At 46.7% G+C, this 24,691-nt stretch overlaps 1 protein-coding gene across 1 annotated transcript; it reads left to right on the top strand.

Annotated features, from left to right (window-relative positions):
- LOC124031756 (transketolase-like) lies at positions 1–24,428 on the top strand. The gene is made up of 14 exons (XM_046343391.1): positions 1–397; positions 2,355–2,472; positions 3,536–3,649; positions 4,508–4,605; positions 11,103–11,294; positions 11,412–11,530; positions 13,804–14,000; positions 14,171–14,335; positions 15,741–15,897; positions 18,318–18,448; positions 18,690–18,773; positions 18,927–19,020; positions 22,472–22,594; positions 23,878–24,428. The coding sequence occupies exons 1-14, from the start codon at positions 291–293 to the stop codon at positions 24,063–24,065; spliced, it is 1,887 nt and encodes a 628-aa protein (XP_046199347.1). The 5' UTR covers positions 1–290; the 3' UTR covers positions 24,066–24,428.
- Positions 24,429–24,691: the final 263 nt, after the last annotated feature.

Below are 24,691 nucleotides of genomic sequence, written 5' to 3'. Positions count from 1 at the left end.
GGCAACTCCACCTCCACCATTTCGCCCATGTGTAGCCTACTTTGTGCACTGCCACACACACGCACTCTGTGGTCGTTGAGCCCGTGTGCGGTTTCTCTCTCCTTTTAGCTCTAGATTAGCCATTTTCATAGGTTTACCAACACCCCTCTCTCTGTAATTCTCTCCGACTCTATCCCCCCCGCACAACTTCAAGGCGATTTTCCTCGTCTTTACCCCGACGTTGTTCGTGTTTTTATCCCGGACAGTATTTTGCTTCGTTAAAGTGTATTTTTTGACAGAAGTGCGCACAGATGGAGGACTATCACAAACCCGACCAGCAGACCCTGCAGACGCTTAGGAACATCGCCAACCGGCTCAGGATCAATTCTATCAAGGCTACTACTGCGGCAGGCAGTGGGTAAGCACCATGTTTTAATTCATGCTTCAAAAAGGGGAAAAAAATGTGCGTAATGAGGTGTCCATGCAGGCTAAGTGATAGGTTTACATGCGTAATGACCATGGCTCGGACATTGTGTGCGTATATTACGCATCGCTCCAGAAAAGGCGAATGTTCTTCAATTTTAGCTGTCCATTTGGCATTAATATTTGACATGGATGAAATTGGGTTCCATGTAGATAAAATATGCAGCAATTGTGTTATGCCTTATTATGTTGTAATAGTGATCCCGAGTGGCGCAGCGGTCTAAGGCACTGCATCTCCGTGCGATGTCCGAGCCATGGGCATTACGCATGTAAACCTACAGTCCCTGGTTCGATTCCAGGCTGTATCACATCCGGTCGTGATTGGGAGGCACATAGGGTGGCACACAATTGGCCGGGGTAGGCCGACATTGTAAATAAGAATTTGTTCTTAACTGACCTGCCTAGTTAAATAAAGGTTAAAAAATAGACTACTCGTTGCAGGTGCATTGATACATTATTTTCGAATGTGCAGTAGCGTAACGGCAGGCCTTTTTTAAAAGTATTTGAATTCATATTTTTTTCTGGTTATGTAAGATGTGAACGAAAATGTGATTCAATAATGAATGGGTCGTTACACGTGGTGGCGACGTGGGATTCGTCCGCCGCAACTAAAGGGGCTGCGTTCGTGCCTGGCGCTCCAACGCGCCTGCATAAATTCAGCCTTCACCTCCCATCCTCATCGCAGAGCGAAACGATTGGTGACGGGCTGATTTTGATGCTCGTCGGTCCACCGCGACCTGGGCAATCTCCAGCCAATGCCCTCCCTTTCTATAATTATTGTTCAGGCTTGTCCTGTATATTTTTGGGACACACGATATTCGGGTTGAGAGAAATGCCAGATAGCGGTAAATGTTGTTAGAACACATGTTATTTATATTTTGAGACATTAATTCATTCGATGTTCTTATTTCCTTAGGTCCGTTTATTACAGTGCAGTAAACAGCTCACATAAAATATGCTATTGGAGGCATTATAACCAGGGACACAACCTTTTTTAGTAAATATTTCTAATTCCGCATCGACAAATAAGGCCAAGGCAGAATTATACTTGTCTTTATTTTTTATCTAAAAAAAAAAATTGGGGGGGGGGGTAATTTACTTGTCTTTTAGTTGATGATTTTACTTCAATACATATTTATTTTATTCATTGTCTGTTTTTAACCACCTTTCCGTTTCAGGTTGATTAAAAATGATAATTCTGGTGGGTACCTGGCACCTGTGCTATGGTGAAGCGTTCTAAATGGCCATGCTCTGTTTGGAATCTCATAAGTTATAGATGCTTTCAAATGACCTTTTTATATTGTCTTTTGTTTTTGCATTTTGCTTCGAGCACAGAGTTTTGGCAAAACAAAAATAAGTGTTTTTTTTGCAGTCAGCTGTAATACAACTGTTGTAAGTATTGGGTCACTGTCTAACTGAATGTGTTGAAAAGGGTCTGCCTTATGTTACAGGCAAATAGTGGATCGATTGTCGTGAACGAGTGTCGACGCTTTATTACGAGATGACGGTTACAGTTGGTACACAGGCTAATATAGGCTTAACCCCGGCACTCAATGAAGAATGAATATCAGAGTTTATGTCGAGGTGATCAAATGCGGCCGAAGAGGCCTTTGTTTCCTCTGATCCTCCAAACAGTGTCTGCGTGTTGCGAAGTCTCGGCTCTGACTGTCAATGTGTCTGCATGCGTGTGTCTAGTGGAAATATTGGAGGGCGACGTAGTAGTCAAAACTGATTGTAGGTCATTTAGTGTGTGTGTGTGTGTGTGACACTTTCCAGCTATACACTTCAGTGTGAGCTGAGCACGCGGAGGTGTGTGTGTGTTTTATTTGTGCGTGCGTGTGTCAGTCAGAGCGCCTGGTCTGACCCGTTGTCCTGTCTTCTCTGGCCTCCAGTCACCCCACATCATGCTGCAGTGTGGCAGAGATCATGTCTGTGCTCTTCTTCCACACCATGAAGTACCGCCCTGAGGAACCCCGGAACATCAACAGCGACCGCTTCGTCCTCTCCAAGGTACCACCCCCCCCCCCGTTTAGACATCCCTAACCCCTTAACCTCCCTCTGGGGAAACACAGGTATCCCAGGCCCAGATAGTGGCGAAACGTGTACATGCACAGTCTGAAGGCTTCCAAAGGTACACTTTCCCGTATTCATTTGAAGTGATTTAACCTTAATGCCTCTGTGCTCAACCTGTCTAAATTCGATGTTATTGAGTCTGTGATAATGTATGACGTCTGCCAAGTCCATTCTAAAGCAGTGCCTCCATGTTCACCTCTAAGGTAAGGCCTACTGTAGTAGCTAAGCTCCTCCCCTTCCGCAATGACCTCATTAGCCTAATTGGACAGATGTGGGACACTTGATCTGTCTTTCAGTCGCCCGCCTGGCCATCAGACTCCGTTTTATCAAGTTTGGCAGAGTAGATTGGCAGAGTGGTTAGAACCCTTAGCCAGCTCAAGGGCTCTGTATCAAACTCATTCCATTTCCAAAAATCAACCTGATGAATTGATGGAAAGCTGTATGTTCATAGGATTTTTCACCAGTCAGATTGCATTGTCCAGTCTGTGCTGGGAAGAGCCAGCCATATGATTTGAGAGTTTTTAAAGGCCCAATTTGTAGAGTAAGCATGTAATCTGGTGCAGGGACCTGGGCCCTTTAGGAGACCGACCGGGAGGCGGGAATGTACTCCTACTGGGACTACTGGAATGTCATTCATTTTGGAGGTGTGGAAGGAAGAACGTTTGGGATGAGTTTCTCAATCCAAGAAATGAATGTGGTCCAGGCACCGAGTGTGACACTGTATGTGAGAGTCTAACATGGGGAATAACAGCTCGGCTGTAAAATATGGTTGTAGTGAATAGTTGAAGTCTGTTTTACATTAACTAGGGCCCTTTGTGCGTGTTCTGTCTGCATGAGGTCATGTCTCTGTGCGACGGTAACAAAGTCGTAACTTGTATCTGCGAGACTGTTCTCTCTCTCTCTCTCTCTCTCTCTCTCTCTCTCTCTCTCTCTCTCTCTCTCTCTCTCTCTCTCTCTCTCTCTCACTCTGTCCCTCCCTCTCTTTCTCTGTCTCCTCCAGGGCCATGCAGCCCCGGTGCTTTACGCGGTGTGGGCCGAGACAGGCTACCTGAAGGAGAGCGAACTGCTCAACCTCCGTAAGGTCGACTCCATCCTGGAGGGACACCCTGTGCCGGTGAGAATAGGAGCAGGAAGTGACCTGTCGATCCACACGACACGACCTTGTTTGGCCCACAAATAACCTCTGCGCTCCACTAACACAGTGAGAGTTAGCCTTTTTAAAAGCCTGGCTTATCTTTAGCCCTTTCTCGTTCACAGACCTGTTCACCCATGACAGTTTTTTTTAACCTGTTTGTTAAAACAGTCAAATTTATCCCCTTTTCAGAGCACTGGTATTCCCTTGTTGAAGAGAGGAAGTTTGAGCACACAACATACTGTCTATACTGTAGTGTAGACTGTATGTGCTTGTGTGACCGACAGGCTGTCCAAGGCCCCTTTTGTGTGCACGCACAGTAGCTTCCTAGTAATGCCATGCCCTGTTCACACATGCATGAGTAAGCCACTGATTCCCTCAATTAAGATTCGGTATCTCTTCATCTAATGCTTGCACATAGATTTACCCTGTTGAGCTGTTAATATGACCACTGAATGAATGTGTATGTTTAGGAAATGTGTGTATGTTTGAGAGGGAGTGTGTGTTTTGTGGACGGTGTGTGATTTTGACGGTAATGAGACCTATGTGGGTGTGTTATGACTGAGTAGGTAGTCTTTGTGTCGGATTAGTTTATGTCGGTGCACTTTAACAGCGTAGTTGATGTAATGTTTGATGACTTTGTTTAATGTGTAATGTGTGTTTGTTGGTGTAATGCATGTTTATTATGTGCTGTGATGTCTAACATTTGTGTGTGTGTGTGTGTGTGTGTGTGTGTGTGTGTGTGTGTGTGTGTGTGTGTGTGTGTGTGTGTGTGTGTGTGTGTGTGTGTGTGTGTGTGTGTGTGTGTGTGTGTGTGTGTGTGTGTGTGTGTGTCAACAGAAGCAGCAGTTTGTGGATGTGGCCACCGGCTCTCTTGGACAGGGTCTGGGGGCTGCCTGCGGGATGGCCTACACTGGGAAATACTTTGACAAGGCCAGGTGAGAGACCCTTCTCCCACATATACACATCTGCACATAATATGGACTTCTGCATAGGACTCAGTGACATGCTCGACACCCCTCTAAGGTCATTCTTTAGTTGCGCGGTCATACGTTGTCTGGCTATACAAGAACACACAGCGACAGACAGAACAACACACAAATAATCAGATACATAGCATAAACAAAGGGAAGTAAAAGCACAAGGAAATATGTGCAATTAAATAAGTCGGATGCGCCCTACAATGGAGGTGTTCTGTGATACTCGCCCGCACATAGGCATAAAGCCGTCCCGTTCATAGACAAAAGGCATGCATGGACACAACAAACACACCTATGCTCATGGTGCACACTCTCTGCGAACAACGTGACAGTCTGACATTTGACATTTCACCGCCCCTATAGAGAGTAGATGCAAGGGTGTGGGGGTGTGGAGAGAGAGGCTGGCCGTTTTCACGGCTGAACGTGGTTTGGAAGCCAGCTTCTTTATTGTGCGCGACGAGTTCCAGAACGGCCACGTGAACACTGGGCAGACAGCCATAGACAGCGTTCCAGGCTCCACTCTCTGTATATGACAAAAGCAGATTCCCCTTTTATATCTGAATCCATAGAAAAAGGCCAGAACAGTAGAGGGCAGCTGAGCTGTACTTTGGGGTTAGAGGGATAGACTTTTGAAAAACGGTTTTTAATAGGATTTTTGTTGTTTGGACCCATGTAACAGAGCAGCCTGCCGTAGAATGTACACGCGGGGTGGGTTGGATGGGCTTTCTCTGCATTTTGTTCAGTCAATTCTTCTGCTCTAATAATCAGGGCTGCAAGAGAGCCCTCCCTCTTTCTCCCTCTTTTGCTCTTCTCACTCCCTTATCTCTCTCACTACTAACCCTTCCTTTGTTAGTTGTTTTCCACATTATGTCTCTCTCTGACAAGCTACCCAAGAAAGACCTGAAAATAGCCCATATTAATATAATAGCCTTCAAAAAAACAAGGGTCATGAATTCAACAACTTGCTAACGTCAGATAACGTTCATATATTAGACATTTCCGAGACTCACTTAAGATAATTCCTTTGATACGGCAGTTGCAATACAAGGATATAACATCTACTGAAGAGACGGGAATGCCAATGGGGGAGGTGTTGCTGTCTATACTCAGGGCCATATCCCTGTAATGCTTATAGAAGATCTCATGTCAAGTGTTATTGATGTGTTGTGGTTGCAGGTTCACCTGCCTCCTCTAAAACCTCTTCTTGTATCTAGATAATGTGTGTGAAATGCTAGATGGTGTATTTGATGTAAACAGAGAGGTCTCTTTTCTTGGGGACCTGCATATGTTGTCTGGTTTTCATCCAGCTGTCCGCTCAAGAGGAAGCTTCTCACTTTAACCAGTGCCTGTAATCTGGTTTAGGTTATTAATCAACCTACCAGGGTGTTTACAAACACTGCAGGAAGTATCAAATATCATGTATTGATCACATTCTACAAATACTGTAGAACTTTGTTCTGAAGCTGTATCCCTACCCATTGGATGCAGTGTTCGCAATATTGTGGCTACATCCAGGAAAGCCGAGGTTCCTAAAGCTGGGCCTAAAATAGTGTATGAGATCATACAAAAGATGTTGTTGTGACTCTTATGTGGATGATGTAAACAATGCATCTAGACACTGCACTTGACAAATTTATGACATAGCTTCGCCAGTTGTTAGCGGTTACTCTCTTGTCTCATCGCTACAACTCCCGTACGGGCTCGGGAGAGGTGAAGGTTGAGAGCCATGCATCCTCCGAAACACCACCCAACCAAGCCGCACTGCTTTTTAACACAGTGCGCATCCAACCCGGAAGCCAGCCGCACCAATGTGTCGGAGGAAACACCGTACACCTAGCGACTTGGTCAGCATGCACTGCACCCGGCCCACCACAGGAGTCGCTAGTGCGCGATGAGACCAGGATATCCCTGCCGGCCAAACCCTCCCTAACCTGTACGACGCTAGACCAATTGTGCGCCGCCCCATGGACCTCCCGGGCGCAGCCGGCTGCAACAGAGCCTGTGCTCGAACCCAGAGTCTCTGGTGGCACAGCTAGCACTGTGATGCAGTGATTGTCAATTATTTTAAGGATGATTTAATTGCCAAAGTGGGCAGACTTAGGCTGGAAATTCCAACAACAAGCAGTGAGCCATCCGTCTCATGCATTAAACGAATAATGGGAAAAAAAACATTGTACTTTTGAATCTTGTGAAGTTAGTGTGGGAGAGGTGGAAACATTTATTGTTATCGATCAACAATGGCAAACCTCCTGGCATTGACAAATTAGATGGAAAACTACTGAGAATGGTAGCTGACTCTATAGCCACTCCTATCTGTCATATCTTTCATCTGAGCCTAGAGAAAAGGGTTTGTCCTCAGGCCTGGAGGGAAGCCAAAGTCAAGAATGGTAAATCGGTCTTTACTGTTTCTAACAGCCAACCTATCAGCTTGCTTAAGCAAACTGTTGGAAAAAAAATGTGTTTGACCAAATACAATGCTATTTTTCTGCAAACAAATTAGTAAGACTTTCAGCATGCTTATAGAGAAGGGCACTCAACATGTACTGCACTGACACAAATGACTGATGATTGGTTGAAACACATTTTGTGGGAGCTGTGCTGTTAGATTTCAGTAACGTCTTTGATATTATTGACCATAACCTGTTGTTGAAAAACCTCTCGCATATTGCGGAATCAGAGCTATATATCTAATAGAACACAGAGTTTTCTTTACTGGATGCTTCTCTGATGTTAAACATATAAAGTTTGGTGTATCGCAGGGCAGCTCTCTTGGCCCTCCACACTTTTCTATTTTTAATCAATGACCTGCCACTGGCAATTAACAAAGCCTGTTTGTCATGCATGCTGATGATTCAACCCTATACGCATGCGTCAGCAACCACAGCTAGTGAAGTTACTGCAACCCTAAACAAAGAGTTGCAGTCAGTTTTAGAATGGGTGGCCAGTAATAAACCGGTCCAGAGCATCTCTAAAACTAATTGCATTGCATCTGATACAAATCATTCCCGAAGTTCTAGACCTGTGGCTGTTGAGCAAATTGAGGATACTAAATTACTTGGGTTGTAAACGGTCAGGTTCTAAACATATTGACTCAATGGTTGTAAAAGATTGGGAGAGATCTGTCCGTGATGCTCTGCACCACACTCCACAAGGCAAGTCTTGATTACTGTCCAGTCATCTGGTCATGTGCTGCAAAGAATGACCTAGTTAAGCTGCAGCTGGCCCAGAATAGAGTGGCACGTTTTGCTCTTCATTGTAATCAAAGGGCTAATATCAATACTATGCATGCCAGTCTCTTGGCTAAGAGAATTGTTTGCATAGTTAACTTACACACAGCACTGACACACACACGTACCCCACCAGACATGCCACCAGGGTTCTTTTCACAGTCCCCAGGTCCAGAACAAATTCAAGGAAATGTACAGTATTATACAGAGCCATGAGTGCATGAAACTCCCTTCCACCTCATATAGCGCAAGTGAACAGCAAACCTGGTTTAAAAATAATAATAAAGCAACACCTCACGGGCACAACGCCTCTCCCCCATGTGACCTACTTACGTATGTGTAACTGATAGATGCAAACACACACACACACACACACACACACACACACACTACATGTTAATGTATGTCGATTGTAAAGTATTTAGTCTGTAATGTATTTGTTATTATGTGTCGAACCCCAGCGAGACTAGCTGTGGCCATTGGCATCGGCTCACGGGGATCCTAATGAAATCAACAACAACAAGAGAGCGTGCTCTTTCCCTCGCCTCTCGCTCGCTCTCATCCAGCCTCAACTCTGACTTGTCTGTAATGTATGACTGCTTTTGTTACAAACTCTTCCTCTTATAGTCTGTGGCCCCAAAACATACAGCCCTACATGCTTAGGCCAGTGTCACGGATAAACGGAGTGATCCATGAATCAAATGACTGAATGTGTCAAATACACTTAGCGGGAGGGTGAGGATTAGTGAGTCAAAATGCCACATTACAGCTTTAAACCCGCACTGACAGTACCCTGTTTAATTGATTCAGCAAATGGCATTTGAATATGATTATCCATGCTTAGCTGATCAAAGTGCAACGTAAAACAATTTGGCACAGGTTCACAAGGGTGTGCGTGGAGACGACGTTTCCCTGTCGTTGGGTCTATGTTTGACAGAACGCCCCGAGGGCACTCGGTACAGGTTTGGACTGTGAGCTGTCAGTTTGATGTGTTCTGTTCTCACCCCTCTAAAACTCTCACCTTGTACTCTCCCTGGGGCAATGCCGTGGCATTATATGAGAGAGGGAGAGCATCTCTGTCTGAAGAGATCAGCTTTAGACTAGACTGCTCGCCTCAACCAATGCATTATGGTAAAATACAATATTGGTTGATCCATAACCTGTCTAAATAGAAGGTTAAATTAAAGGTTAGACTGCGTAGTTATCCTGTTACACGCATGAAGGTGTATTTTAAATATGATTATTACCTATTGTCTTTCAAAGGCTTTGTGTGTTTGAACAAGGTCTCGATCTCTGTGCTACGAGGGGCACCCAAACTCCTAACTAATCCAGGCAGTGCTTTAAAGTTTAGAGCTGCAGAAGCCCAGTAATCCCTCAGAATGTGTAGGATACACTCTCCTGTGTGAGTGTTGTCATAAGTGCATACTTACACACACACACGTTATGCACATTTGAAGGGTTACCTCAGTTGGGTCACCATAGTGTGTGTGTGTGTGTGTGTGTGTGTGTGTGTGTGTGTGTGTGTGTGTGTGTGTGTGTGTGTGTGTGTGTGTGTGTGTGTGTGTGTGTGTGTGTGTGTGTGTGTGTGTGTGTGTGTGTGTGTGTGTGTGTGTGTGTGTGTGTGTGTGTGACGGTTGTCTTAAGAGTATGGCTTTTGCCCCGACCTAATGCCCTGTTGGCATAGCCTTTGACAGCCAGCGATTTTATTAGGGATGGCAAAACGTTAATCTGTGAAAAGCTTTTGACTTTGTGTAAATAGCTCTCTTCCAACAGTGTCATTCCTCCATAACAATAGAGTAGTCATTTATCCATTCATATGTTGATATCTACCTTTGTCCATGTAATTAAACGAGCTACATAATCACCATTATCATCAACTCATATGTTATAAAAACCAGTCAGTCAACAGACTGCTATTGTATCATATACACTATATAAACAAAAGTATGTGGACACCTCTTCAAATGAGAGATTTGGCTGAAATGCTCAGCCGCAAAGTGGTAGGTCACACAAGCTCACAGAACAGGACCCTCGAGTGCTGAAGCGCACAGCGCGTAAGAATCATCTGTCCTCGGTTGCAACGCTCAATACCGAGTTCCCAACTGCCTCTGGAAGCAATGTCAGCACAAGAACCGACAGGAGCTTCATTAAATGGGTTTCCATGGCTGAGCAGCTGCACGCAAGCCTAAGATCACCATGCGCAAATCCAAGTGTTGGCTTGAGTGGTGTAAAGCTCGCCGCCATTGGATTGTGGAGCAGGGGAAAAGTGTTCTCTGGAGTGATGAATCATGCTTCACCATCTGACAGTCCAACTGATAAATCTGAAATCTTAACGCTACAGCATACACTAGACAATTCTGTGCTTCCAAATTTGTGGCAACTGTTTGGGGAAGTCCCTTTCCTGTTTCAGCATGACGATGCACCCATGCACAAAGCGAGGTCCATACAGAAATGGTTTGTCGAGATCGCTGTGGAAGAACTTGACTGGCATGCACTGAGTCCTGACCTCAACCCCATCGAACACCTTTGGGATGAATTGGAATGCCGACTACAAGCCAGGCCTAGTTGCCCAACATAAGTTCCTTCCCTGAAGAGTGGAGTCTGTTTATAGTAGCATTGCAGCTCAGAGGTTTAACCAGTGTGTTGGTGCAGGGAAGGGCTTTCTGTCTGTCTGTGAGTCGTGAGAGGTGCTGCAGCTCCCCTGAGGCGAGACTAACTGAGACTAACCGGGAGGGAGGATGTTAAACGGTATCTGGTCCAGGTGTCTGTGGCTCCCTCTCTGGGCTCCGGAATGCTATCCGGTTCAGAATGCGTGCCGTAATGCGTCGTGTCTCAGCCGATCTTCTCGCTTTAATGAGAATGTGTTTATTTGACTGGAAAGCTGTCAGGCCCTGTTAACCCTGCAGGGTGATGGGAGCTCCGAGAGGGTTTCAACTGTTCCTGTTCGCTCTGTATTCGGGGAGGGCGGTTGAGGGGCGGCCTCATTTCGAAGATGAAGGGTGGGGGTTGTGTGGACAAATATCTGCCGGAAGGGGAGGAGATGTTGAGGGAAAGTGTTATAGGTCTGCATCTTTTTGTGATGCATTTCATCCCTTAGTCAATCAAGTGGTAATCAATTGAAAATTGTGGATTGGTCATATTACTCTACATGTTTATTAGTGTTTATTTATTACAAAAGCTTTACTGCTGTGATCTTGCGTCTAACTCTGTCTGCCTGTCTCTCCGTAGCTACAGTGTGTACTGCCTGCTGGGTGATGGTGAGATGTCTGAGGGCTCGGTGTGGGAGGCAATGGCCTTTGCCTCTTACTACCAGCTGGACAACCTGGTGGCCATCCTGGACATCAACCGTCTGGGACAGAGTGACCCAGCTCCCCTGCAGCACCATGTGGAGAAGTACCAGAAACGCTGCGAAGCCTTCGGGTGAGTGCTGGGAGAAAGGCTGTCCTAGAAAATGTGTGGCCTAGAGACCATGAAAGTGGGCCTGAGAATGTAAATGACTCCCACCAATTTTTCCCTGGTGTGTGTATGTGTTTGTAGGTGGAATGCCGTCATTGTGGACGGACACAGTGTGGACGAGCTGACTAAGGTTCTGAGCCAACCCCGTCACCAGCCCACCGCCATCGTAGCCAAAACCATCAAGGGCAAGGGAATCCCAGGTACACACTCCCCAACAGTAATACAGCTCAACAGAAACTGAATCCCATGCGCCCCTATAGGTAGTAGTACAGACGGGTTCACCCAGAGACTAACCAAACCCTAATACTATACCGGGGGGTGAGATGGAAACCCTGCTATAGCAGCACTACCTTTTCCTGAAATATACTAACACTGCTTGATTGGGACACTGACAGACTCCCCTCTATCCATTCACATTCCAAAATATCTGTGGTGCTCGGCTGCTGCTTTGTAATCAATACATACTATCAAACCCCGCTATTCCTAAAATCAAAAAGGCATAATCTGTGCCTGTCCCTTTGTAAGTCGCTCTGGATAAGAGCGTCTGCTAAATGACTTAAATGTAAATGTAAATGTAAAAGACATAAAGTTATGTCTGATGGACCTGAATAAGCCCTCCCTGTCTCCTCTGAGGGGCACCTAAACCTGTGATAATCTGGGCGGTGCTTTGTAGATGTAGCTGCAGCAGCCTGTTAATCCCTCCGCATGTGTAGGACACACTCAGATCACTGGCCTTTGTCTGGTTGTTGTCATGAGAGTAGGGCTTTTGATGTGGAGCCCTGACCTATGGAATTGTCTTTTGATGGCCACTCATGTGTAAGGCTTTGTGATGAGAGGGGGGGGGGGAGGGGGCGTTGAGGAATACGTAATTTACGACCATTCGGTGCTGGTATCATCAAACGGATATATAAAATGAGCAGATTGCCCACCAATCGATGCACTGCTTATATATTTACATTTACATTTAAGTCATTTAGCAGACGCTCTTATCCAGAGCGACTTACAAATTGGTGCATTCACCTTATGACATCCAGTGGAACAACCACTTTACAATAGTGCATCTAAATATTTTAAGGGGGGAGGGGGGTGAGAAGGATTACTTTATCCTATCCTAGGTATTCCTTAAAGAGGTGGGGTTTCAGGTGTCTCCGGAAGGTGGTGATTGACTCCGCTGTCCTGGCGTCGTGAGGGAGTTTGTTCCACCATTGGGGAGCCAGAGCAGCGAACAGTTTTGACTGAGCTGAGCGGGAACTGTACTTCCTCAGTGGTAGGGAGGCGAGCAGGCCAGAGGTGGATGAACGCAGTGCCCTTATTTGGGTGTAGGGCCTGATCAGAGCCTGGAGGTACTGAGGTGCCGTTCCCCTCACAGCTCCGTAGGCAAGCACCATGGTCTTGTAGCGGATGCGAGCTTCAACTGGAAGCCAGTGGAGAGAGCGGAGGAGCGGGGTGACGTGAGAGAACTTGGGAAGGTTGAACACTAGACGGGCTGCGGCGTTCTGGATGAGTTGTAGGGGTTTAATGGCACAGGCAGGGAGCCCAGCCAACAGCGAGTTGCAGTAATCCAGACGGGAGATGACAAGTGCCTGGATTAGGACCTGCGCTGCTTCCTGTGTGAGGCAGGGTCGTACTCTGCGGATGTTGTAGAGCATGAACCTACAGGAACGGGCCACCGCCTTGATGTTAGTTGAGAACGACAGTTTATTGTCCAGGATCACGCCAAGGTTCTTAGCGCTCTGGGAGGAGGACACAATGGAGTTGTCAACCGTGATGGCGAGATCATGGAACGGGCAGTCCTTCCCCGGGAGGAAGAGCAGCTCCGTCTTGCCGAAGTTCAGCTTGAGGTGGTGATCCGTCATCCACACTGATATGTCTGCCAGACATGCAGAGATGCGATTCGCCACCTGGTCATCAGAAGGGGGAAAGGAGAAGATTAATTGTGTGTCGTCTGCATAGCAATGATAGGAGAGACCATGTGAGGTTATGACAGAGCCAAGTGACTTGGTGTATAGCGAGAATAGGAGAGGGCCTAGAACAGAGCCCTGGGGGACACCAGTGGTGAGAGCGCGTGGTGAGGAGACAGATTCTCGCCACGCCACCTGGTAGGAGCGACCTGTCAGGTAGGACGCAATCCAAGCGTGGGCCGCGCCGGAGATGCCCAACTCGGAGAGGGTGGAGAGGAGGATCTGATGGTTCACAGTATCGAAGGCAGCCGATAGGTCTAGAAGGATGAGAGCAGAGGAGAGAGAGTTAGCTTTAGCGGTGCGGAGCGCCTCCGTGATACAGAGAAGAGCAGTCTCAGTTGAATGACTAGTCTTGAAACCTGACTGATTTGGATCAAGAAGGTCATTCTGAGAGAGATAGCGGGAGAGCTGACCAAGGACGGCACGTTCAAGAGTTTTGGAGAGAATATACATACTAAAGCCGTATTTGCTGTGCGTGTGTGTGTTTTCCGTGTTCTCTGTGTGTGTTATAGCTGCGGAGGACAAGATGGGCTGGCATGGGAAGCCCCTGCCCAAGGAGATGGCTGAAGGGGTGCTGAAGGACATCCAGGCGCGCATCATGAACAGTAATAAGCGCCTGTACCCCGCTACGCCCACTGAGGACGCCCCGCCCGTCAGCCTGCGCAACGTTCGCATGCCCAGCGCACCCAGCTACAAACTCGGAGAGAAGGTGCGTGTACTTGAGAGGGAGCAAGAGCGTTTGAGATAGAGAGACGCTTTAAGTCCTGGAACAAGGCACGGGCACTATCTTGACTTATGGTGATGGACGGCTACACTGACCTGTAAAAAAAATAAAAAATGTTTTAAATGAACTAACCCATTGGTTGTGTTTGGCTCCAGATTGCCACGCGGAAGGCCTATGGCATGGCTCTGGCTAAGCTAGGCCGCTACAACGAGCATGTGGTGGCTCTGGATGGCGACACCAAGAACTCCACCTTCTCTGAGCTCTTTAAGAACGAGCACCCCGAACGCTACGTCGAGTGCTACATTGCCGAGCAGAACATGGTAAGCTTAGCCGACACCCAATGCCACATATCTGACCCGATTCTAGGTCTAGTAGGCTGAAATGAAGTGTACTGCTCACAAAATCTTCATAAGAGACCGTTAACGTCTCTCCCAAGAAAGTAAAAAAAATAATAATAACTATGATAAGCTGTTATTGATAGCACTATGTGACGTCAACCCAAAATGACTATCAAAGTTCCATCCAGACCATTCGTACTGTAGCCCTGCATGTCTTTGTATTTGAACGGCTGTAAAAAATATTTAAAAAATTAAATCCTCTTCTGCGGCTCTTCTTTTCACCCGCGTGTGAATTATTCACCTCTGACATTCAGAGTGCCACACCCACACTTCTAGGGCCTGGATCCATCTACCTGGTTGGCTAAGAGACCTATTAATTCATAATGTCTCAGCATGATTCCAGTGGCAGTTCCTTCAGAGGCATCACTGGCAGGTGTAATGGAGCTGTATTGTGGCCTGTGACTCGTTGTGACTCCCACACACAATAGAGAAGTAAAATATAGATCAGATCAGTTATTTAGATGAATTCTTTACCTTGGCCGTGCTGTCACATCAAATATTATTAAGGGATTGGAACATTTTAATGCTTTGCTGGATTTCTAAGTATCCTGTTGTTTGTCCCTGACAACGATAATGCTCTATGCTAGCTGACGACACTAATACTCTATGCTAGCTGACGACACTAATGCTCTATGCTAGCTGACGACACTAATGCTCTATGCTAGCTGACGACACTAATGCTCTATGCTAGCTGACGACACTAATGCTCTATGCTAGCTGACGACACTAATGCTCTATGCTAGCTGACGACACAAATGCTTTATGCTAGCTGACGACACTAATGCTCTATGCTAGCTGACAACGATAATGCTCTATGCTAGCTGACGACAGTAATGCTCTATGCTAGCTGACGACACTAATGCTCTATGCTAGCTGACGACGCTAATGCTCTATGCTAGCTGACAACGATAATGCTCTATGCTAGCTGACGACACTAATGCTCTATGCTAGCTGACAACGATAATGCTCTATGCTAGCTGACAACACTTTGCTTTGTTGTACCTAATGTACATGGCATTTGTTTAAACCACCAATGCATTGTATTTTCATGAGTAAAAGCTCTCACTGACCATGTCTCACACAGGCCCCATTCCCTTAGCAAGGCCTCATGGGGAACAGAATGGGATTTCTCAGGGCTAACAGGAAATGAAATGGGACAAACAGAACATTTCCCCCAGTATGAATTGAAAGATGCTGGCTCCCTTCTTATGTGTCTAAAGATTGACGTGAGGCACTTTGGGCAGACTGTGAGAACACAAGTTGCTCAGGCTTCTATCTGGTCTTTGTAATCATGAACACCGCTTTCCTCCCTCTCCTTCTCTGTCAGGTGAGCATTGCGGTGGGCTGTGCCACGCGGGACCGCAACGTGGTGTTCGCCAGCACCTTCGCCACCTTCTTCACGCGTGCCTACGACCAGCTTCGCATGGCCGCCATCTCCGAGAGCAACATCAACCTGTGTGGCTCACACTGCGGCGTGTCCATCGGTCAGTCCGCCCACTGACCTTTGACCCCCCCCCCTCCCTAGCGAACTGTCTGTGTAGTGACCCCTGTGACTTCCTCACTGTGACCCTGACGTACAGTGCCTTGCGAAAGTATTCGGCCCCCTTGAACTTTGCAACCTTTTGCCACATTTCAGGCTTCAAACATAAATAAATTCACCCTGCATTTTTTTGTGAAGAATCAACAACAAGTGGGACACAATCATGAAGTGGAATGACATTTATTGGATATTTCAAACTTTTTTAACAAATCAAAAACTGAAAAATTGGGCGTGCAAAATTATTCGGCCCCTTTACTTTCAGTGCAGCAAACTCTCCAGAAGTTCAGTGAGGATCTCTGAATGATCCAATGTAAACCTAAATGACTAATGATGATAAATACAATCCACCTGTGTGTAATCAAGTCTCCATATAAATGCACCTGCACTGTGATAGTCTCAGAGGTCCGTTAAAAGCGCAGAGAGCATCATGAAGTACAAGGAACACACCAGGCAGGTCCGAGATACTGTTGTGAAGAAATTTAAAGCCGGATTTGGATACAAAAAGATTTCCCAAGCTTTAAACATCCCAAGGAGCACTGTGCAAGCGATAATATTGAAATGGAAGGAGTATCAGACCACTGCAAATCTACCAAGACCTGGCAGTCCCTCTAAACTTTCAGCTCATACAAGGAGAAGACTGATCAGAGATGCAGCCAAGAGCCCCATGATCACTCTGGATGAACTGCAGAGATCTACAGCTGAGGTGGGAGACTCTGTCCATAGGACAACAATCAGTCGTATATTGCACAAATCTGGCCTTTATGGAAGAGTGGCAAGAAGAAAGCCATTTCTTAAAGATATCCTTAAAAAGTGTCGTTTAAAGTTTGCCACAAGCCACCTGAGAGACACACCAAACATGTGGAAGAAGGTGCTCTGGTCAGATGAAACCAAAATTTAACTTTTTGGCAACAATGCAAAACGTTATGTTTGGCGTAAAAGCAACACAGCTCATCACCCTGAACACACCATCCCCACTGTCAAACATGGTGGTGGCAGCATCATGGTTTGGGCCTGCTTTTCTTCAGCAGGGACAGGGAAGATGGTTAAAATTGATGGGAAGATGGATGGAGCCAAATACAGGAACATTCTGGAAGAAAACCTGATGGAGTCTGCAAAAGACCTGAGACTGGGACGGAGATTTGTCTTCCAACAAGACACTGATCCCAAACATAAAGCAAAATCTACAATGGAATGGTTCAAAAATAAACATATCCAGGTGTTAGAATGGCCAAGTCAAAGTCCAGACCTGAATCCAATCGAGAATCTGTGGAAAGAACTGAAAACTGCTGTTCACAAATGCTCTCCATCCAACCTCACTGAGCTCGAGCTGTTTTGCAAGGAGGAATGGGAAAAAAATTCAGTCTCTCGATGTGCAAAACTGATAGAGACATACCCCAAGCGACTTACAGCTGTAATCACAGCAAAAGGTGGCACTACAAAGTATTAACTTAAGGGGGCTGAATAATTTTGCACGCCCAATTTTTCCGTTTTTGATTTGTTAAAAAAGTTTGAAATATCCAATAAATGTCGTTCCACTTCATGATTGTGTCCCCCTTTTTGATGATTCTTCACAAAAAAATACAGTTTTATATCTTTATGTTTGAAGCCTGAAATGTGGCAAAAGTTCGCAAAGTTCAAGGGGGCCGAATACTTTCGCAAGGCACTGTAGCTCTCAGCACTTGTTCCTCTGGGACTGATTCAGCCCACTGCAGAAGACTTGGCTTACTGTCACACGGTGCTAACACAGTGCTTCCCCTAAAACTGTTTAATCAATCAATCAATCAATCAAATTTTATTTATATAGCCCTTCGTACATCAGCTGATATCTCAAAGTGCTGTACAGAAACCCAGCCTAAAACCCCAAACAGCAAGCAATGCAGGTGTAGAAGCACGGTGGCTAGGAAAAACTCCCTAGAAAGACACAGTGCTTCCCCTAAAACTGTTTAGGTGGAGAGGGCCTTTGGCTTCAGTTGGTTTCGATCAAACATTTTGGTAACAATCCTGCAGTGGGTTGAATGGTTCCCTCGTTGTTGACCTCGCGTCGTATAATCCTGTATTATTTCCTGAATCCTGAACTTTGCTTTTGTTTCTTCACATCTTCCTTCCATCTATTAATGTATCAGTGTGGCACCGGCCAGCACTCGTTCCCTCCCTCCCCCTCTCTCTCTCTGTGTCACGGAAGTGGTGGTGGTGGGGCGGCCAGGCTTCCTTTTGGTTCCTCAGGTACATTGCATGCCCACGCCGACTCGCCCCACTGAACGCATGCCTGCCCTGTAGCTTTCACTTTCAGCAGCCCCAAACACGCCAAGTGTTGTTCTGTCTGACTTGCGTGTGTGTGTATGTGCGTGTGTGTGTGTGTTCTAGGAGAGGATGGTCCTTCTCAGATGGGCCTCGAAGACATTGCCATGTTCAGAGCCATTCCCACGGCAACCATTTTCTACCCTAGCGACGGCGTGTCCACTGAGAAAGCTGTGGAGCTGGCCGCCAACACGAAGGTACTCAGAACCCTCTCTATCACATCTGCCTCTTGCTTTGCGCTCACTCTGCAATATGGTGGTAGGCCGTCATTGTCGATAAGAATGTCTTAACTGCCTAGTGAAATGAAGGTTAAATTAACCAAATATATTGTGTTCACACAGCTGCTGAGTGTGACTCTTGTTTTAATAAAGCGGTCTGATAAATGACAAGGTAATGAAAGTCCAGAGGCGGATTTGACATGTTTCATCTGTGCTCCAGGGTGTGTGTTTCATCAGAACCAGTCGCCCAGAGAACACAGTTCTTTACAACAGCAACGAGGACTTTCATGTGGGACAGGCGAAGGTATGGAGTCCAATGATGTTTTTTTTTCTTACTGCACTGCCCCTTTAAAGACTTACAACTGACTTACATGCTTGCGACATTATTTGAATTGAAACACGCCTAGATAATAGAAACATGCCTAGATAATAGAAACCTCCATCCCTTGTCCACCAGGTTGTGTACAAGACCAGCGATGATCATGTGACGGTGATCGGAGCGGGCGTGACCCTTCATGAGGCACTGGCAGCTGCTGAAATGCTAAAGAAGGGTACAGAACCGGAATTTTGGAAAGTTACATAGATCCGTCACAGTAACTCGGTCTATATTCTACATTTGCTGTCAGTAAATGTGCTCTTTACCAAGGCGCTGATGGCATCAACGTCTTCTGAGTGACATATGCACGCACACACACAAACATGCACACACACACACACACATACTGACACTTTGTTGTGAGATTGGTCCCATTAAGGCATTGGACCATTCATCATGATCTGGAGCAGGGATGGGCAACTGGCGGCCCGCCCCCCTTTTGAAGGCTCTCAGATGGAGATATATACTGTGCATTCAGAAAGTATTCAGACCCCTTGACTTTTTCCACATTTTGTTACGTTATAGCCTTATTCTACACACATTACACCATAATGACAAAGCAAAATCAGGTTTTTATAATTTATCATTTTTCCCTCATCAATCTACACATAATACCACATCATTTTTTGCAAATTTAAAACTGAAATATCACATTTACATAAGTATTCAGACCCTTTACTCAGTATTTTTTTGAAGCACCTTTGGCAGTGATTACAGCCTCAAGTCTTCTTGGGTATGACGCTACAAGCTTGACACACCTGTATTTGGGGAGTTTCTCCGATTCTTCTCTGCAGATCCTCTCAAGCTTTGTCAGGTTGGATGGGGAGTATTGCTGCATAGCTATTTTCAGGTCTCTCCAGAGATGTCAAATCAAAATCAAATGTTATCGTCACATACGCGTGTTTAGCAGATGTTATTGCGGGTGTAGCGAAACGCTTGTTTGACCAGGTTCAAGTCCGGGCTCTGGCTGGGCCACTCAAAGACATTCAGAGACTTGTCCCAAAGCCACTCCTGCGTTGTCCTGTTGGAAGGTGATCCTTCGCCCCAGTCTGAGGTCCTGAACGCTCTGGAGCAGGTTTTCGTCAAGGATCTCTCTGTACTTTGCTCTGTTCATCTTTTCCTTGACACTGACTAGTCTCCCAGTACCTGCCACTGAAAAACATCTACACAGCATGATGCTGCCACCACCATGCATCACAGTAGAGATGGTGCCAGGTTTCCTCCAGATGTAACGCTTGGCATTCAGGCCAAAATATTTCAATCTTGGTTTCTCATGGTCTGAGAGTTCTTTAGGTACCTTTTGGCAAACTCCAAGCAGGCTGTCATTCGCCTTTTACTGAGGAGTGGCTTCTCTCTGGCCACTCTACCATAAAGGCCCGATTGATGGAGTGCTTACAGAGATGGTTGTCCTTCTGGAAGGTTCTCCATCTCCACAGAGGAACTCTGGATCTCTGTCAGAGTGACCACTGGGTTCTTGGTCACCTCCCTGACCAAGGCCCTTCTCCCCCAATTGCTCAGTTTGGCTGGGCGGCCAGCTCTAAGAAGTCTTGGTGGTTCCAAACATTTACATTTACATTTAAGTCATTTAGCAGACGCTCTTATCCAGAGCGACTTACAAATTGGTGCATTCACCTAATGACATCGAGTGGAACAGTCACTTTACAATAGTGCATCTAAATCTTAAAGGGGGGGGTGAGAGGGATACTTATCCTATCCTAGGTATTCCTTAAAGAGGTGGGGTTTCAGGTGTCTCCGGAAGGTGGTGATTGACTCCGCTGTCCTGGCGTCGTGAGGGAGTTTGTTCCACCATTGGGGGGCCAGAGCAGCGAACAGTTTTGACTGGGCTGAGCGGGAGCTGTACTTCCTCAGTGGTAGGGAGGCGAGCAGGCCAGAGGTGGATGAACGCAGTGCCCTTGTTTGGGTGTAGGGCCTGATCAGAGCCTGGAGGTACTGAGGTGCCGTTCCCCTCACAGCTCCGTAGGCAAGCACCATGGTCTTGTACAGGATGCGAGCTTCAACTAGAAGCCAGTGGAGAGAACGGAGGAGCGGGGTGACGTGAGAGAACTTGGGAAGGTTGAACACCAGACGGGCTACGGCGTTCTGGATGAGTTGAAGGGGTTTAATGGCACAGGCAGGGAGCCCAGCCAACAGCGAGTTGCAGTAATCCAGACGGGAGATGACAAGTGCCTGGATTAGGACCTGCGCCGCTTCCTGTGTGAGGCAGGGTCGTACTCTGCGGATGTTGTAGAGCATGAACCTACAGGAACGGGCCACCACCTTGATGTTGGTTGAGAACGACAGGGTGTTGTCCAGGATCACGCCAAGGTTCTTAGCGCTCTGGGAGGAGGACACAATGGAGTTGTCAACCGTGATGGCGAGATCATGGAACGGGCAGTCCTTCCCCGGGAGGAAGAGCAGCTCCGTCTTGCCGAGGTTCAGCTTGAGGTGGTGATCCGTCATCCACACTTATATGTCTGCCAGACATGCAGAGATGCGATTCGCCACCTGGTCATCAGAAGGGGGAAAGGAGAAGATTAATTGTGTGTCGTCTGCATAGCAATGATAGGAGAGACCATGTGAGGTTATGACAGAGCCAAGTGACTTGGTGTATAGCGAGAATAGGAGAGGGCCTAGAACAGAGCCCTGGGGGACACCATTTAAAAAATATGGAGGCCACTGTGTTCTTGGGGACCTTCAATGCTGCAGGAATGTTTTGGTACCCTTCCCCAGATCTGTGCCTCGACACAATGCTGTTTCAGAGCTCTACGGACAAATCCTTCGACCTCATGGCTTGGTTTTTGCTCTGACATGCACGATGATCAATGAGCTCAATTTCGAGTATCATAGCAAAGGGTCTGAATATTCGTGAAAATAAGGTGTTTTTTTATTTTTATACATTTGCAAACATTTATAAACCTGTTTTCGCTTTGTCATTATGAGGTATTGTGTGGTAGATTGATGAGGATTTTTTATTTATTTAATCCATTTTAGAACACGGCTGTGTGGAATAAGTCAAGTCAAGAATAAGTCAAGTGGTCTGAGTACTTTTTTAGCTATCTAAACTTGTTATCATGGTCAATTTACCTGCTGGGAGGCCCCCATTTGATTTTGTTAGACTCAGTCAAATATAATCTAAAAAATTGCAAATATTTCTTTCCACCCTATGCAGAAAACTTGCTTTAAAACGGCAACATTTTCTGTACACCCTATGGCAAAATGTGGAGATTTGCACAAAATTAACTCTAAAACGTTAAAAAAATTATCTCCACTGTCGAGAGCGGGGTCAGTAAAATATTTTGCTCGCAATGGGGGGAGGGGAGGGGGGGTGTATATGGATGTGGGTACGCAAACCTGCAAGCAACTGCGGCCCCTCATGATGAGTTCAGATTTTTTTGATGTCCCCCACCCCCGTGAAAGTTGCCCATCTGGAGTATATGCCAACTGTATTGGCACTCTTTTAATACGCATTTACACCCCAACATCCGAGTCAGAGTGCTCCGGCATTGACAAATGTCGGGATATCTCTCTACTCTCTCTTGTATTGGTTAAGAGGAATTATGATTTCACATGACTGAGTCCTGTTAGCCATTTTCTGTGGCTCATTGCACGATCTTGTGTTTTGTCAGAGAGGATCAACATTCGAGTGATTGACCCTTTCACCATCAAGCCTCTGGACTCCAAGACCATCGTCGAGCACGCCAAGGCCACCAGGGGACGCATCATCACAGTGGAGGACCACTACTACGAGGGTGGGTACTCTGCGCGCACTCAGGCTGCCTTCTGAACTCCGGTTATTTAATTCCAGTGGCGTATGTGGCCGGAGTGCCTCTGAGGTATGTAGTAATAGATATAACATTATGGAGTTGCCAGGCATTCCTATGATTTGTGGTTAACGTGCTCTGATATTGAGAAGTGACCTGGCTGCAGTATTTGAGCATGTGGAGGAGGAGGAGGAGAGACTAGCGTCCCTCAGTGTTTTTCCACTTCAGCTCTGCTCTGGCCTTTGGGCTTTCACTGACCTAGAAAACAGGAAGGGGGGGGGGGGGGTGGAACACATGTCCAAAAGTGTGTATGTGTGGTTTTATTTTGGCACAGTTGCCTTATTTGTCCCTTGGGATTTCTACAGTCCGTTGATGGAACTAAACAAAGAAAGGAATGAGCACAGCCATGCCACAGTCAGCATCTTAACATTAACTAACCCCCCCAACCTTCCGAGTGGTGCATCGGTCTAAAGCACTGCATCACAGCATCTACAGACACCCTGGTTCGATTCCAGGCTGTATCACAACTGGCCGTGATTGGGAGGCCCAGCGTTGTCCGGGTTTGGCCGGTGCAGACCAAACCCTAACTAGGCAAGTCATTTCTTAACTGACTACCAATCCCCACCCCCATCTATACATGAGCACGAATAGTGTATTGTGACAGGTGAGCATGCAAGGGTGAGGTGGGGGGACGGGGGTGGGCCTCCACTCAGAGCCACAGGGGGTGGGAGGACCATGTGTGAGGGAGAGGAAGGGGAGGCTGTGTTTGGGGTGTTAGTGGGGCTGTACGGAGAGACCCAGACCTCAAGAACCCCCATAGTGCAGATGGCTACTACAGTAAAGTGGTAGAACGCCCTCTCTCACCCCCCGGCCCCCCTTCGCCACCCCCGGCCTGATTGTCAGTCAATGAGTGGGTGGTGGCAAGGCCTGTCAGGGAGGCTCAGGTCCCAGAGCTGCTCAGTGGGCTATTGAGGTGTCAGTGATACAGGGTTAGTGGATTGGAAGACAAAATCGATGTATAGATTGGACTGACTGGCCAGCTACTGTACATGCTGTACAGCAGGGTTTCACTGCACAAAGACAGACCAGTCAGCAAGATGGACACAAAGGAGTTTGAGAAGGATGTAAGATGTAGTCTTAGCACTTAACACATTTGTCCTATGAAGACCCAGAAATTAGTGCTCCCTAGTCTTACACTTTGTGACAAATGTTGTTATAAAAATGGCTACCATATAAATGTGATTGACTGACATGTGGTTGTAATTATTTAGGGGGCCTGGGAGAGGCCGTGTGTTCAGCTGTGGTAAATGAGACGGGCTTCAATGTGCACCGTATGGCCGTGGCCCACGTTCCCCGTAGCGGCAAACCCACTGAGCTCCTCAAGATCTTCGGCATTGACCGCGACGCCATCGTGCAGGCCGTCCGCAAGATGCTCAGCAGCTCCGCCAACGCCAAGTAGACCACTACCGCTGCCACGGCACCATTGTCATGGAAACCTCAACAGGGAAGCACTTCTGGCCACACCCGCTCTCCCTCTCTGAGAATAAGAAGTATGAATCAAATAATAATAACTGTCAATGTGGTTTTGAACCTTGACCCCTTTTAAGTTCAGTATCCCCACTCCACCCCATCCCAGAGAAAGTAATGACTACTGCTGTCGTCTAAGTAAGCAGTGAATGTTTTTTTGTTGTAATTTTTGTCCCCCCCCAAAAAAAATCCACATTCGACACACCCCGTGTGTGGACATGGGTCTGGTGTAGAGCACTGTTTTTAGCCCCTCCTGACGGGGACTTCACACCAATAAAGGAATGGTTTCTTCACATCCCTTGTCTGTTTTTTTCATGTCTTGTTCTTGCAGGATGTCGTGTCCATAATCAAATACCGTCATGCACATTCATTCACACACACACGCACACGCACACGCACACGCACACCTACAGAGCATAGCCTACATGGCAACACACACATCGACTTGAGCCACACCTGATTCATTCTGGTGCAGTGTGACTGCTAAGAGTTTGGACCATGGGGCCCTGTCTGCATTGAGAGCTGAACATACAAGCACATAACCACCATGTGCTGTGC

Source organism: Oncorhynchus gorbuscha, linkage group LG03 (genome assembly GCF_021184085.1).
Source record: "Oncorhynchus gorbuscha isolate QuinsamMale2020 ecotype Even-year linkage group LG03, OgorEven_v1.0, whole genome shotgun sequence".
Classification (NCBI taxonomy): Eukaryota; Metazoa; Chordata; class Actinopteri; order Salmoniformes; family Salmonidae; genus Oncorhynchus; species Oncorhynchus gorbuscha.
The sequence above is the reverse complement of the archived record's forward strand: the minus strand, read 5'-3'. Positions and strand labels throughout refer to the sequence as shown.